Source organism: Rhinolophus ferrumequinum, chromosome 15 (assembly GCF_004115265.2).
Source record: "Rhinolophus ferrumequinum isolate MPI-CBG mRhiFer1 chromosome 15, mRhiFer1_v1.p, whole genome shotgun sequence".
In the NCBI taxonomy this organism is placed as follows: domain Eukaryota; kingdom Metazoa; phylum Chordata; class Mammalia; order Chiroptera; family Rhinolophidae; genus Rhinolophus; species Rhinolophus ferrumequinum.
In genome coordinates, this window is record NC_046298.1 from 48,015,065 (window position 1) to 48,026,524 (window position 11,460).

An 11,460-nucleotide genomic window follows, 5' to 3' on the forward strand; every position below is an offset into this window, starting at 1 on the left:
TGTCCGACAGGTACATGCCAGACACGCCCTGTCCTAGAGGACCCTGTGACACGCCCGAGTCACTTTGCATTGGCCTCCTGCCTCCCTCATTGCCCCCCGCCCCCGAGCAAGTGACCTCTTCTTGGAGTCACTTTTCAGATATAAACCAGCCAATCTTTCGCCCACATCCCCACCACCTCCTTTGTGGGGCTGCCACACTCTGGGCCGTGATCTGCCGGCGGTTATCACCCCACGTTCAGGTACCAGACAACCGGCATCAACCCTTGCACTGCACAGCCCTCTGAAACAATCAAACCAGACATCCCTAAGCCCATGTACCCTGTCTTGCCCGTTTCTTCTTCTGGAAACCACATCACAGGCCCTTCCCTGTGATTTCCCCTCCCCCGCTACTGACCAACACTGGTGCTTCCTGAGTGTCCCCTCCTCCCGGGAACTGTGAGTAACAGACTGTCTTCAATGGCCATTGTCAGCTGATCTGTCAGCCCATCCCTCCAATTTCCTATTAATCACAGTATTTTAAACCTTGTCTCCCAAGCGAGTCATTAGATTTTGGGGTCCATTGGCTGCAGTAGTGACGCTCTGCTAATCACACACATTCTGACAGTGAGAAAGCCTTGGTCCAGAGAAGGGGTGTGGCTGCCTTGGGGGGCTGTTGGCCCAGAGCTCCCATCTTTGTGGGGTGCACAAAACAGATTCCCCCGTTTTCCTGAATCAGCTCTTCACCTCTGTCCCACATTACATGGTGTCAAGTCCGCCCAGGCCTCTTGAATCCCACACGTGGGAGCCGCCCTCATGCCTCCCTGAGCCCTGGATCACTGACCATGGGGTTGTGACGTGAACACATCCCTCCTCCCTTTCCCATGACCCTGTTATTTTTTTTTCCTTGAAATGTAGTTTATTTAGTTTGATTCTCTCTGGGTCAGAGCATCATAAAATTACAGTACACATACGTGTGTGTATATATGTATGCACACATTTGGTTATTTATATCTTATATTTTCCTGGGTTTTTGTGGTAAGAACTTGTTTTCTTTCTTTCTTTCTTTATTTATTTATTTTGTGTGTGTGTGTGTGTGTGTGTGTGTATTTCTATTCCACCATTTTGGATTTCTTAAGTCTTGGCTTGTGTTCTTTCTTTTGCGTTTTCTTTTGTTAATTAAAGTTTATTGGGGTGACAATTGTTAGTAAAGTTACATAGATTTCAGGTGTACAATTCTATATTACATCATCTATAAATCCCATTGTGTGTTCACCAGACTTGTGTTATTTCTTAATGTCTGTTCACACAGATTTAGCTCCCACCCACAACTGTCCACTTGGTTACCGGATAACATTGCTGATTGCTGCAGAGCTTAAACAAGGCTGCACAAAGAAACATTCTGGATCTGTACCACCACGTCCCGCATCGCCAGGAGAGCTCTGGGCCCGCTGTGGTTTGGACGTGTCTTTGTCTCCTGCCACATAGCGGGTCAGACCCACAGCGCCGTCAGATTAAAACGGAACGTTACACTGAGAACCGCTAGGGGGCGCCAACTTCTCGTTCTGATTACATTTTGTGTCCTTTTTTTAATAGAAAAAGTAAAAACCTGCACGCCTGTTACAGGCCTGGCGTTTAAAATGGTATTATATATTAAAAGACTATTCTTTAAAGTTCATCAAAACCTCAGCCAGATCTTACAACGGTGCAATTGCTATTTTAGTTCTATGCAGACATTATTAGCACATTGAATCTTTTTACAAACTCTCTACAACACGTACTACTCTTTTCTCCATTTTACTGGGAAAAAAAAACAAAAGGCTGGAACATTAACTGACATGTCCAAAGTCAGCCAGCTCTAAGTGGCAAGGGGTGCAGCCCGGTGGGGGGGCCTGGCTCACTGTCCTGCCCTCAGGACAGGCTGCATCTCACTAGCCGGGAGGTTTCTATCCTGAGTTAGAGAGGGTGGGTGGCCGGCCTCCCTACTCAATTTTAATTCGTACTGATCTTTAATTTTCCGTTTGTACTCAAGGTGAATTTCCTCCAGAGATCTGCTTCCTAACTGTAGTTGTTACGTTTGTTTTCTTGGGTTACAAACTATTAGTGTATTTGTCATGCAGGGTGTCATGTGGGGTCTCTGGTCCCGCTCCCCACATAAGAACGCAGGACATGGTGAGGGCAAAAAGGAACACCCACGGAGCCATAGGTAGGAGAGTCACACCACTATAGTCTCACTGGAGGCTGGTTTGGAGACACAGGAAGCAGGAGCCACACTATCCGCAATCTGCCGTGTGCTTTTATGCCAACCAACCTCACTTGCTAACTGCAATCTGCCGTGCTAACTGCACTATTTGCTTGCTAGCTCAGCCACCATCTTCTTGCTAGCCCCCATTTTCTGCTAGCTTAGCCACAGCTGTTTTATTAGTGGCCAATGGCTCACTGGCTACAGCTGACTGCCAACTAGCCACAGCTGATGGCCATCCAATCACAGTTGATGGCCATTTACTACCTGAGCCAGCACCTTTCCACGTGAGGCCGAGAGCCTGGAAATTGCACTCCTGGCTCTGTCCCCACAGTGGACACCATGACCTCTGGGCACAGACATCAGCGGGGCCTCCAACAACCTGAAGAAGAGACTGCACAGGCCCAGTCAGCTCAGACCCAGGGTCCAGTGGGAGGACACAGAGCCGTTCATCCCCCAATAGTCACATTGGCCACCTGCTCCCTGCACCCTGGACAGCATCCTGGGAAGCACCAAGGAGAGGGGGTCCCTGGAAGACGGAATGTAACTGAAGGAGCGTTTGCAATGATTGTGAAGGGCTGTGTGTATGTGTGAGAGAGACAGTGTCTGCGTGTCTGTGTCTGTGTGTCTGTGTGTCTGTATGTGTGCCCTCTTATTAAGTGGGGCAGCTCCTGAGTAAGATCAGAGCAATGATGGACAAAACAAAGACTTGTTTTTTTCTGGTTAACTGCATTTCATCATGTTCTGCTACACACACACACATGCACACACCTAGACACACATACGCATACAAACAGACATGCACGCACACACACGCAGACACACATGCACTTACACAACCCCTGCAGACCTGTGATGGTCCATTTACTGACACGCAGTACTCTGAAACTTCTGCAGGTTTCATTTCCCCAAGAAACGGCGTATACCCGTAGTGATTTTAACAGTGCTTCCGTGAAATAAAGCAACATCCTGTCACTGGAAAAAGCTAGACAATTGCTGGCTGTTTTTATTACTGCTCTCAGATTTTTCGAGCATATGCATCACTTTTTCCTCCCCAGCATGAGAAGTCATTGGCCCCTTTAAGCTGTCCTGTCCCTTAAGCTCCATCTGCGTCCCTTGCACACATTCTGTGTCCACAGCACCGTCTTAGGTCTGCAGCTCAGCCCTGAGCACAGCTCTCTCTTGGATGGACATTTGGCTCGTCCGCAATGTGCCCTTTTTCTGCCTCCCACACTTTCCCACCTGGGGTGACACCACAAAAGCACGTAAGGCCACTTGGAGAGCAGTGAGTGGCACTGGGCAGTTGCTGTGCTGGTCTCTGCACAGGGGGTGTTGCTGCCTTTTCTTCCTGTTTCTTTGGAAATCGAGGGTGGTTGTTTTCACGTAGAAAGAGAAGTGCTTTTCTGAGGACAGTGGCTCTAACCACAGACCCCAGGTTCCCTGCAGCACGTGGGGGATGCCGTCCGCTAAGGTCACCCCGCTAAGGTCCTGTGGGGACAGAGCCAAGAGTGCAGTTTCCAGGCTCTCACCTCACGTGGAAAGGTGCTGTCCCAGGTAGTAAATGGCCATTGACTATGTTTGGATGGCCATCAGCTGTGGCTAGTTGGCCGTCAGCTGTAACCAGTGAGCCATTGGCCACTGGTATAACTACTGTGGCTACGCTAGCAGAAAATGGGGGCTAGCAAGATGATGGTGGCTGGATTCCTGATTGCAGAGAGGCAGATTGCAGTTAGCAAGGGAATTGGTTGGCAGAGTGCGGACAGTGGGTTGTGGATCCTGTGGCTCCTGCTTCCTGTGTCTCCAACCCATCCGCCAGCGAGACTATAGGGGTATGACTCCCTTATCTATGGCTCTGTGGGTGTTCCTTTTTGGCCTCACCATGTCCTGCATTCTTATGTGGGGAGCGGGACCAGAGACCCCGCGTGACACCCTGCATGACATGTCCCCAATCTGCAGGGCCACTTCCTGGGTTCTGTCCCAGGGCAGAGCCCGTGGTCCAGACCTTCCGTTTCTTAGAGGTGTTGGGTCACCTGGGCTGGGGAACGTGGACGTCTGGGCAGGTGGGGGTTCAGACAAGAATCATAAAGCACATGGGCCCTGGTGCCCAGAGGACGGCAGACACCAAGAGCCTGATTCTCCTCTCCTTGAGCAACAGTGACCACTGGGCTGGATCTCCCCAGGGCTTGAGATCCAGGTCTGGGGAGAGCCACAGGTCGGAGCCTTGGGAGAGGCTGAGCCCCACCCAGTCCAGGAGGACATGACAGCCGGAGGGGCAGACCCACCCCCCCGTCAGACCTTACCTGGCTGACCCAGCACCGTGAGGAAGTCCCTTCCCAATGACCCCAGCCCTGCCTGAGAGCCCGCCTGGTGCTGTGGCCTCAGCAGCCATTCCCTGGGCTGTGACCCTGAGAAGCCTCAGGTCTTGCCCTCCACGCCCCATTCACTTATCCATCTCCTCCTCACAGGGCCGACTTCTCCCCTGGGAAGTCATGACGGTATGACTCAATGTTGTCAGGGACAGGGGCTGTGAGACCACCTTCCCTATCACAGTGCCTGTGTTGTGTGCCATAAACGGACCCAGGGACACCCATCAGGGTCCAGACAGGAATCCAGGCACCGGCCCAGACCCATCGGTTCTTCACAAAGTTAACAGTCCAAGAAGCCCCGCCCACCATTTGGACAACACAACTGTTTGTTTAGTGCATTCCCTTCTGTAGACTTAGGGCGTTCAGTTCAGAAATAACCAGAACTGGCTGGGAGACAGGGAAGGGAGAGAAGGGCAGCCCGGGGTCACAGGACACAGAGGGACACAGAGACAAGGGCATCGTGCCTGAGCCAGGTGCCGCCTGCCCTGTACGGCCTGAGGGGCCCTGACTGAGTGTCCTTCCAATGTGCCACTCACCTCTCTGTGCACCGCCCGCGTAGTAACATGAAGTTGTCGGGAGTTTTGAAGTAGTTCCCATTTTGCATGTGAGAAACCGAAGTGTTTGCATGAGGAAACGTGTGGTTTGGGAACAGTCAGTCTGTTAGGACCAGAAGCCAAGCCAGTAAGTTTCCTCGCCTGTATTCTGTCTGTCTGTCTACTATGTATCTATCTAAGTGTCTATGTAATTATCAATCTATTTTTCTAGGTATCTATGTATATGTCTAAGTATCTTTGTCGCTATGTATCTATTTATGTAAGTATCTACGTATCTGTGTATCCAGCTGTGCATCCGTCTACCATCCATTATTTGTCTATCCATCTCCCTCTCATTTATCTCTATCTACCCGTTCATCATGTATCATCTGTCTCTATCTATATCTTTATCTGTCATGTATGTATGTGCCTATTATCCATCTACCTACTGTTTATCATCTGTTTATTTATACCTCTATCTACCTATCGTCTCCCTACTATATATATATATATATCACCTACCTCTATCTATTATGAGTTAATATTCTGTGGGTTTCATCAGGACATGGATTCAACTGGTTATGAAATATCTCACTAGAAACGCCTTCTGAAACCAAGTCCTCTCTGGACCGAAATAGGGGAAGCTAGAGTTGCCTCAGGGAGCAGCCTGCGCACCTTCCTATGAGACCACGGAAATGAGCCTCGTGACGTGGCCCCTGCCAACGCATCCTACACTCTTCCTGACTGCAGGGCCCTGTCCTCCCATCCCCAGGACAAGGACAAAGCAGACGGTGAGATGCTGGCCATGTCGTCCAATCCCACCACCCTCCTGGGCCTCAGTGAGTACGAACACGGGGAGACCACAGGGTCAGAGGGGATGGGAGACTCCGGGTGGGGCCCAGTCCCCGCCTCAATCCAGCCTCTAGTCCGAGACTTTCGGGGCCCTGGGGAGAGAGTCAGCCCTGCAGTCCTGCCCACGCTGTGTCACCTTCCACTAAGCCGACCGTGGAGGGACCAGGGTCTCTCACACGTCCTGGACACAGGGACGGGGACAGGTCAGATACAGAAAGGTCGCTGGGTGGGGTCCGGTTGGGAGGTCACTTGGGAACTTGGCTGGAACCTGCTATGGGGAAAGGAAGCTGCCCACTGGGAGTCACGCTAATGAAGGTGGTGAGGGGATTACGGTGGACAGGTCTTTCCCGGCAGCACACTGACCTTGACCCCGTTTAAGGGACACCACGTGCGGACGTTTTCCTCACTGGGCTTCTCTTCCAGTGCTCTGCCTGGGCCAGGTGATCCACATGCAGCACGGTGAGTCATTTTTACACGATTCCCAACCCCTCCTACCTCAAGGGCAGCTCATGTGGGTTCCAAGAGGGATCCAACCCCGGTTCCCCCACATGAAGGTCCCTCCTCAGTCTCTCCTGACAGCTGCAAACACCCACAGGACGTCACCACTGATTTCCAGACTCCTGAGACCCGCAGATCTGAAACTGGACCCTGACACTCACGCACTCAGACCTGATTCATCACCCCCACCCCTCGGTGAAGGTCGTTGGTCCAGGACTAGACAACAGTCCTCCTTGATCCCCCTTGTCTCGCCCCATATTTACTCCATCACGGAACCCCACGTGTCCTCACATGTGCCCACAGCCCCCTGGATGCCGTCTCCCCAGTCTGAGCTCCAGCACCTCTCGCCCCCACAGCAGCTACTGGGGCCTCCAGGCGCCTCTTCCTGCCGGCTCTGCCCCATTCTCTCCTGCAGGTGAACTTAGACAGCTCCAATCTCATGATTTTACTTCCCAGATGAAACCCTTCATTGCTTGAATTTAGGTTGCATCAGACGCCTTATCAAAGTATTTCCTCTGGCTCTGTCTCTCCCTGGCCATATCCTGCCCTGCTCTGTGCTTATCACCAGACATGCGTTGGTTTTCTTTCAGTTTCTGAAGCACGCCGTGCTCGCCATGCACTCAGGACCATCTCACACGCTGAGTTCTCCACCACCCACACCCGGCTTCCCTGATCCGCTCAGCCGAGCTACTTGCTATTATACTTGTCCATCACGTCTCAGCTCAGACACCTGTTCCTCAGGGGTCTCCCTGACTCCGCAGACGGGGAAGGGTCTCCTTATTCTGTGCTCTCCTTAGACCTGAGAGCCCTCGTCACAGCTCTGTCTTCATCAAGGTCTCTCTCATCACTCCGTGTTTTCCTCCAACATCGCTGCATAGAACACACAGTGTCTGGAGCTTATTTCTCTCGTGCGCGGAGATGCAGCCTCTGTGGAGCTTGGCCAGAGACAGGGTGGCAGCCCCATGTGTTACCGGGATCGCAGGCTTTCTCGCCTTCTCATCCTGTTCCACAGCTTTAGTCCATGGCCACCAGCACTAAGGTCACCTCCTGATGCAACACGGCTGCCAGAGCTCCAGCCAGTTTATGTTTGCAGGCTGGGTGGCAAAGAAGGGCAGAAATAGGAAAGGGGCCTCCAGGCTTAATTAGCACATTTAAGCTGCCCTCCTGGGGACCTCACCGACAAGGCTGCTTCCATCTCACGGGCAGACATCGTCACAGGGCTGCACAGAACTACTCCTGGGGGGCAGGGGGCACATGTCATTTTCTGTTCCCTGAGGCACTGTGCCTGGTTCTAAAGTGATGGTCTGATTCAAATGAGGATGTTAGTGCAGATGTGGAGTCAACGGCAGTCTCTGCCTTGTTTCCCTCCTGTCCCTCAGGGAAGGAAAGGCTATTTCCTCAGAACGCACCTGAGGTCCTGCTCTGCTTCCCCCAGGGCTCCTGCTCAGACCCTCCATCAGAGCCGAGCCAGGCCCTGTGGTCCCCCGGGGGCGGCCTGTGACCGTCCTGTGCCGGGGCCCTGCTGGGGCTGACCTATTCCGCCTGGAGCATAGATCTGCGTACACGGATCAGAAAATCACGTCTCAACATGGATCACCAGGAACGGAGGCCCGATTCCCCATCCGCGCAGTGAGTGACGTCACTGCTGGGCCTTATCGCTGTATCTATATGAAACGGTTCCGCTGGTCTGAGCGCAGTGAGGCCCTGGAACTGGTGCTGACAGTTGAGGAAGTCCCTGTTCTGCCCTCAGGTTTGTTCCAGGTCCCTGGACACTGGCCCCAGCTGTGTCCTCTGTCCACAGGCTCTCTGCCCTCCTGGGGACGCCCAGCCCTCTGGCTCCCCTGCCCGTCTGCACACATGTCCCTCGGCCTTCACACCTGGCTCAGGGCCCTGGAGTCCTGGCACCATCTGGACACCATGATGGTCTGGACACTCAGCCCAGCATCGGGGTGGGCAGGGAGCTGGCCCTGCTGGGCTGGATGGGGAGTGGGCTTCCAGAGATCACGTGGGGACAGACCCCCTAAAAGGAAACATGTGTCCTTTTGCTCAGGATGGTGTTAAACCCTCCTTTCCCCTGAGCCCCACTCTGTGGGGGCCCCAGGCCACATGTCCCCTGTGGTGCGGTCCACCCTCCACTGGGCAAGTCACATGGTCCAGGGGGGCCTGACCAGGGCAGGGACGGTGCTTTCAGGCCCCTTTGGGCTGAGGCTGTCCTTCCCTGCGTGTGGTCAGACCTGAGATGTCTCCTGGAGTCAGGGTTCAGTGAGGAGGGTGACACCCCTCATGGAGGGATGGTGGGAGGGGGAACTTCTTCCTTTAACACCGAGTATCTTCTCTCCCTTTTTTATTTATCCTGCTGTAACTCAGGCATACCTTAGGTCAGTGCACATTGTCCAGGGGTGGCCCTCATCGTCCAGGCCTGGGGGGTGTCTGCCTAGTTTATCCTGACCCTGTGACTGACCTGGGGCACTGGGGGTACAGTATCCTACTGGGGGGGGTCAGCCTCCGGGACCCTCTGACCCTGTGGCCAGGTGACGAGGCTCCCACCCGTTTTGTTTGTCCATGGACCAGGGACCAGCTGCTTGGTGCTAATGTAACAAGGAGGTATGGGGTGTTCTGAGGAGTGTCCAGACCCTCAGCCAAGTGGAAGCAGAGAGAGTGCCATCCCTGTGCCCCCATGTCTCCCTGTCTGCTATTCTGGGAGTCCAGACGGCGTCATGTATACTGAGCGGTGGAGAGAAAGGGGCCAGGTGTGGATGCTGCAAGAGGTGAGGGGCCAGGGAGCTCAGGCTCAGCCCTTCTCCTGTCCCCTTCACAGGGCCCCCTCACTCCCCACACTGAGCCCCCTCCTGGACTGGGGAGTAGAGACCTCTCAGTCTGGGCGTCCACACCGAGGGGCTCAGCTGGGGAGTGGGCAGTGTGGTGGCAGTGGGACAGGGGTCCCGCTTCTCTCAGTGGTTGAGTGGACACTGAGCGGGCAGTGAAATCTTGCATCCTCCTACGGCAAAAGGCCTGTTCATTTCTGGGGGTTTCAGAGCCAGGAAGGGGGATACTTGCCCTAGATCCCTAACAAGTTTGATCAAAGGCAGGTCTAAATTTTCCATCTATGTACGGCCCTGGAATCCTCTACTTGACCGTTGGTGGGACCTGGGGTTGTGGACTCAAGGATCTCGGGGTGGGGAGGAGTGGAGGGATTCAAGGGAGGCAGGGGCCTGGTTGGGGCTCAGGAGGCAGGTCAGCCTGAGAACGGGGGGAAGGCGAGGCTGAATGAGACGTCCATCCACTCTTTCTGACTCCTAGGAGGCCCCGGTGAAGTCACTCCCCTGCCCACAGAAGTGGGCTCCCAGACAGGTAAGTCACCTGGGAGTGTGTCCAGGGGGAGCGCTGGGCAGGACAGGTTCTGTGCCCAAAGGACAAGGATCCCCTGTCTCATAGGTCCAGGGCTGGGCTGGGTCCTGTCCACCTGGTAGTGACTCCTGCCCTCTGCTTCCAGCTCCTGCCTCCCGGAATTACATGGCGGGGAACTGTATCCGTATCGGCCTGGCCGGTGTGGTCTTGCTGATCCTGGTGGCAATTCTGGCAGAAGCTGGGCACAGCCAGCTCATGTCCCCACACAGAACTCAGGAGGGCGCCCACCAGAGAGATTAGACCCCAGCGTCCCAGGAGGGACCTCCCCAGGGCTCCAAGACTCACACCTGTCACCCGCCTTACCCAGGCGCTCAAACTGCACCTGCCCTGGGCCTCCCTGCACCCCACTTCTTCCCTTCCTGGAATGGTGTCTGCCTTCCTTGATCTGTGGTCTCCTCAGGTCCCCAATGTCTTGGATCAGAAGTCCAGGGAAGGAAACACAAACCAAAGCCACAGTGAGATATCACCTCACACTCAGCAGGAAGACTAATTAAAAGAAAATAATTTAAGGGGAAAATAGCAGGTGTGGCAAGGAAGTGAAGGAATTGGAACCCTGGTGCCCTGCTGGTGGGACTGCACGATGGTGCAGCCACCGGAAGGTGATGTGGCAGCTCCTGAAAACCTGTGCCCAGAATCACCACACAACTCAGCGAAGGAATGGTCCACACTCAAAGAAATGACAGCAGAACCTTAGACGTCTGTGCTCTCACGCCCACAGCAGCAGTATTCATGATAGCCAGTGTCATCACCAGGCTCCTCAAACGTGGGGACGGAAGCAGATGATCAGTGTCAGAGTGATGCCACCTGGGAAGGACAGCCCGGCAGGGGTGGCTTTGAGGACAGAGGAAGGGGCCACATGTCATGGAATGAGTGGCCTCTAGACACTGGAAAGACAAGGAACGGACTCTCCCCTCAAGTCCCCAGGAAGGAACGCAGCCCTGCACACACCTGTATTTCAGCCCAGTGAGACCCGGTTTGGACTCTGACCTCCAGAACCGTAAGATAATAAAGCGTGTTGTGAGCCATCATGCTTGTGCTAATTTGTCACAGCAGAGCAAGGAGTCTCATACGCCTGGCATCCAACACTGGTCTCATGAGGCCCCCAAACTTCTGGAAACTGGTTTGGGGGCCGACTCTGACCCCATTCCCTGATGTCTCCTCAAATCTCTGACCACCAGAGTGGGAAGCCCAGCCGGGCAAACAGTGGGCTCTGGGGTGTGGAGGCGGCAGCTTCACTCTGTGGCACTACTGTGCCACAGCACTGGGTCCCCCTGTGGGCAGGAGGTGGGACAAGGACAAGGCCCCAGTCATCCCCATCTCCTGCAGAGCAGGGACATGCAGGGTGACTGCCCCACCCCGTCCCTGTCCCCACACAGACAGGAGAATGTGAGGGGAAGGCTCACTGCCCTCACTCAGGGTTCCTCTCGTCAGCAACTGTGGGGAACCTTCTCTGCTCCCGACTGTGCGTCAGTCTCCGGGAGGAGCGAGGGCTCTTCCAGCACCCGGGGTGCCTACAGGACCCTGCATCCTGTTTAGAGCAGGGCCTGTCCTCGCTGTTAGTTTTGGTGCTCAGCTTCCCAAACCT

At 54.2% G+C, this 11,460-nt stretch overlaps 1 protein-coding gene across 2 annotated transcripts; it reads left to right on the forward strand.

The window, feature by feature from the left end:
• Nucleotides 1-5,182: 5,182 nt before the first annotated feature.
• Nucleotides 5,183-11,112, forward strand: LOC117035534 (leukocyte-associated immunoglobulin-like receptor 1). Of its 2 annotated transcripts, none has more exons than XM_033129446.1 (6): nucleotides 5,183-5,265; nucleotides 5,680-5,956; nucleotides 6,393-6,428; nucleotides 7,903-8,096; nucleotides 9,768-9,818; nucleotides 10,276-11,112. In XM_033129446.1, exons 2-6 carry the CDS (start codon nucleotides 5,914-5,916, stop codon nucleotides 10,363-10,365), a joined length of 414 nt encoding a protein of 137 aa, XP_032985337.1. In that variant the 5' UTR covers nucleotides 5,183-5,265; nucleotides 5,680-5,913; the 3' UTR covers nucleotides 10,366-11,112. The 2 variants fall into 2 exon arrangements, with proteins under 2 accessions (XP_032985337.1, XP_032985338.1); XM_033129447.1 differs by having other exon boundaries at nucleotides 5,680-5,908.
• Nucleotides 11,113-11,460: the final 348 nt, after the last annotated feature.

Coding starts and splice junctions, on each gene's coding strand:
- LOC117035534 (XM_033129446.1), top strand. CDS start 5,914: ATGCTGGCCATGTCGTCCAATCCCACCACCCTCCTGGGCCTCA. Junction 5,957..6,392: donor CACCACCCTCCTGGGCCTCA/GTGAGTACGAAC, acceptor CTTCTCTTCCAG/TGCTCTGCCTGGGCCAGGTG. Junction 9,819..10,275: donor AGAAGTGGGCTCCCAGACAG/GTAAGTCACCTG, acceptor TGGTCTCCTCAG/GTCCCCAATGTCTTGGATCA.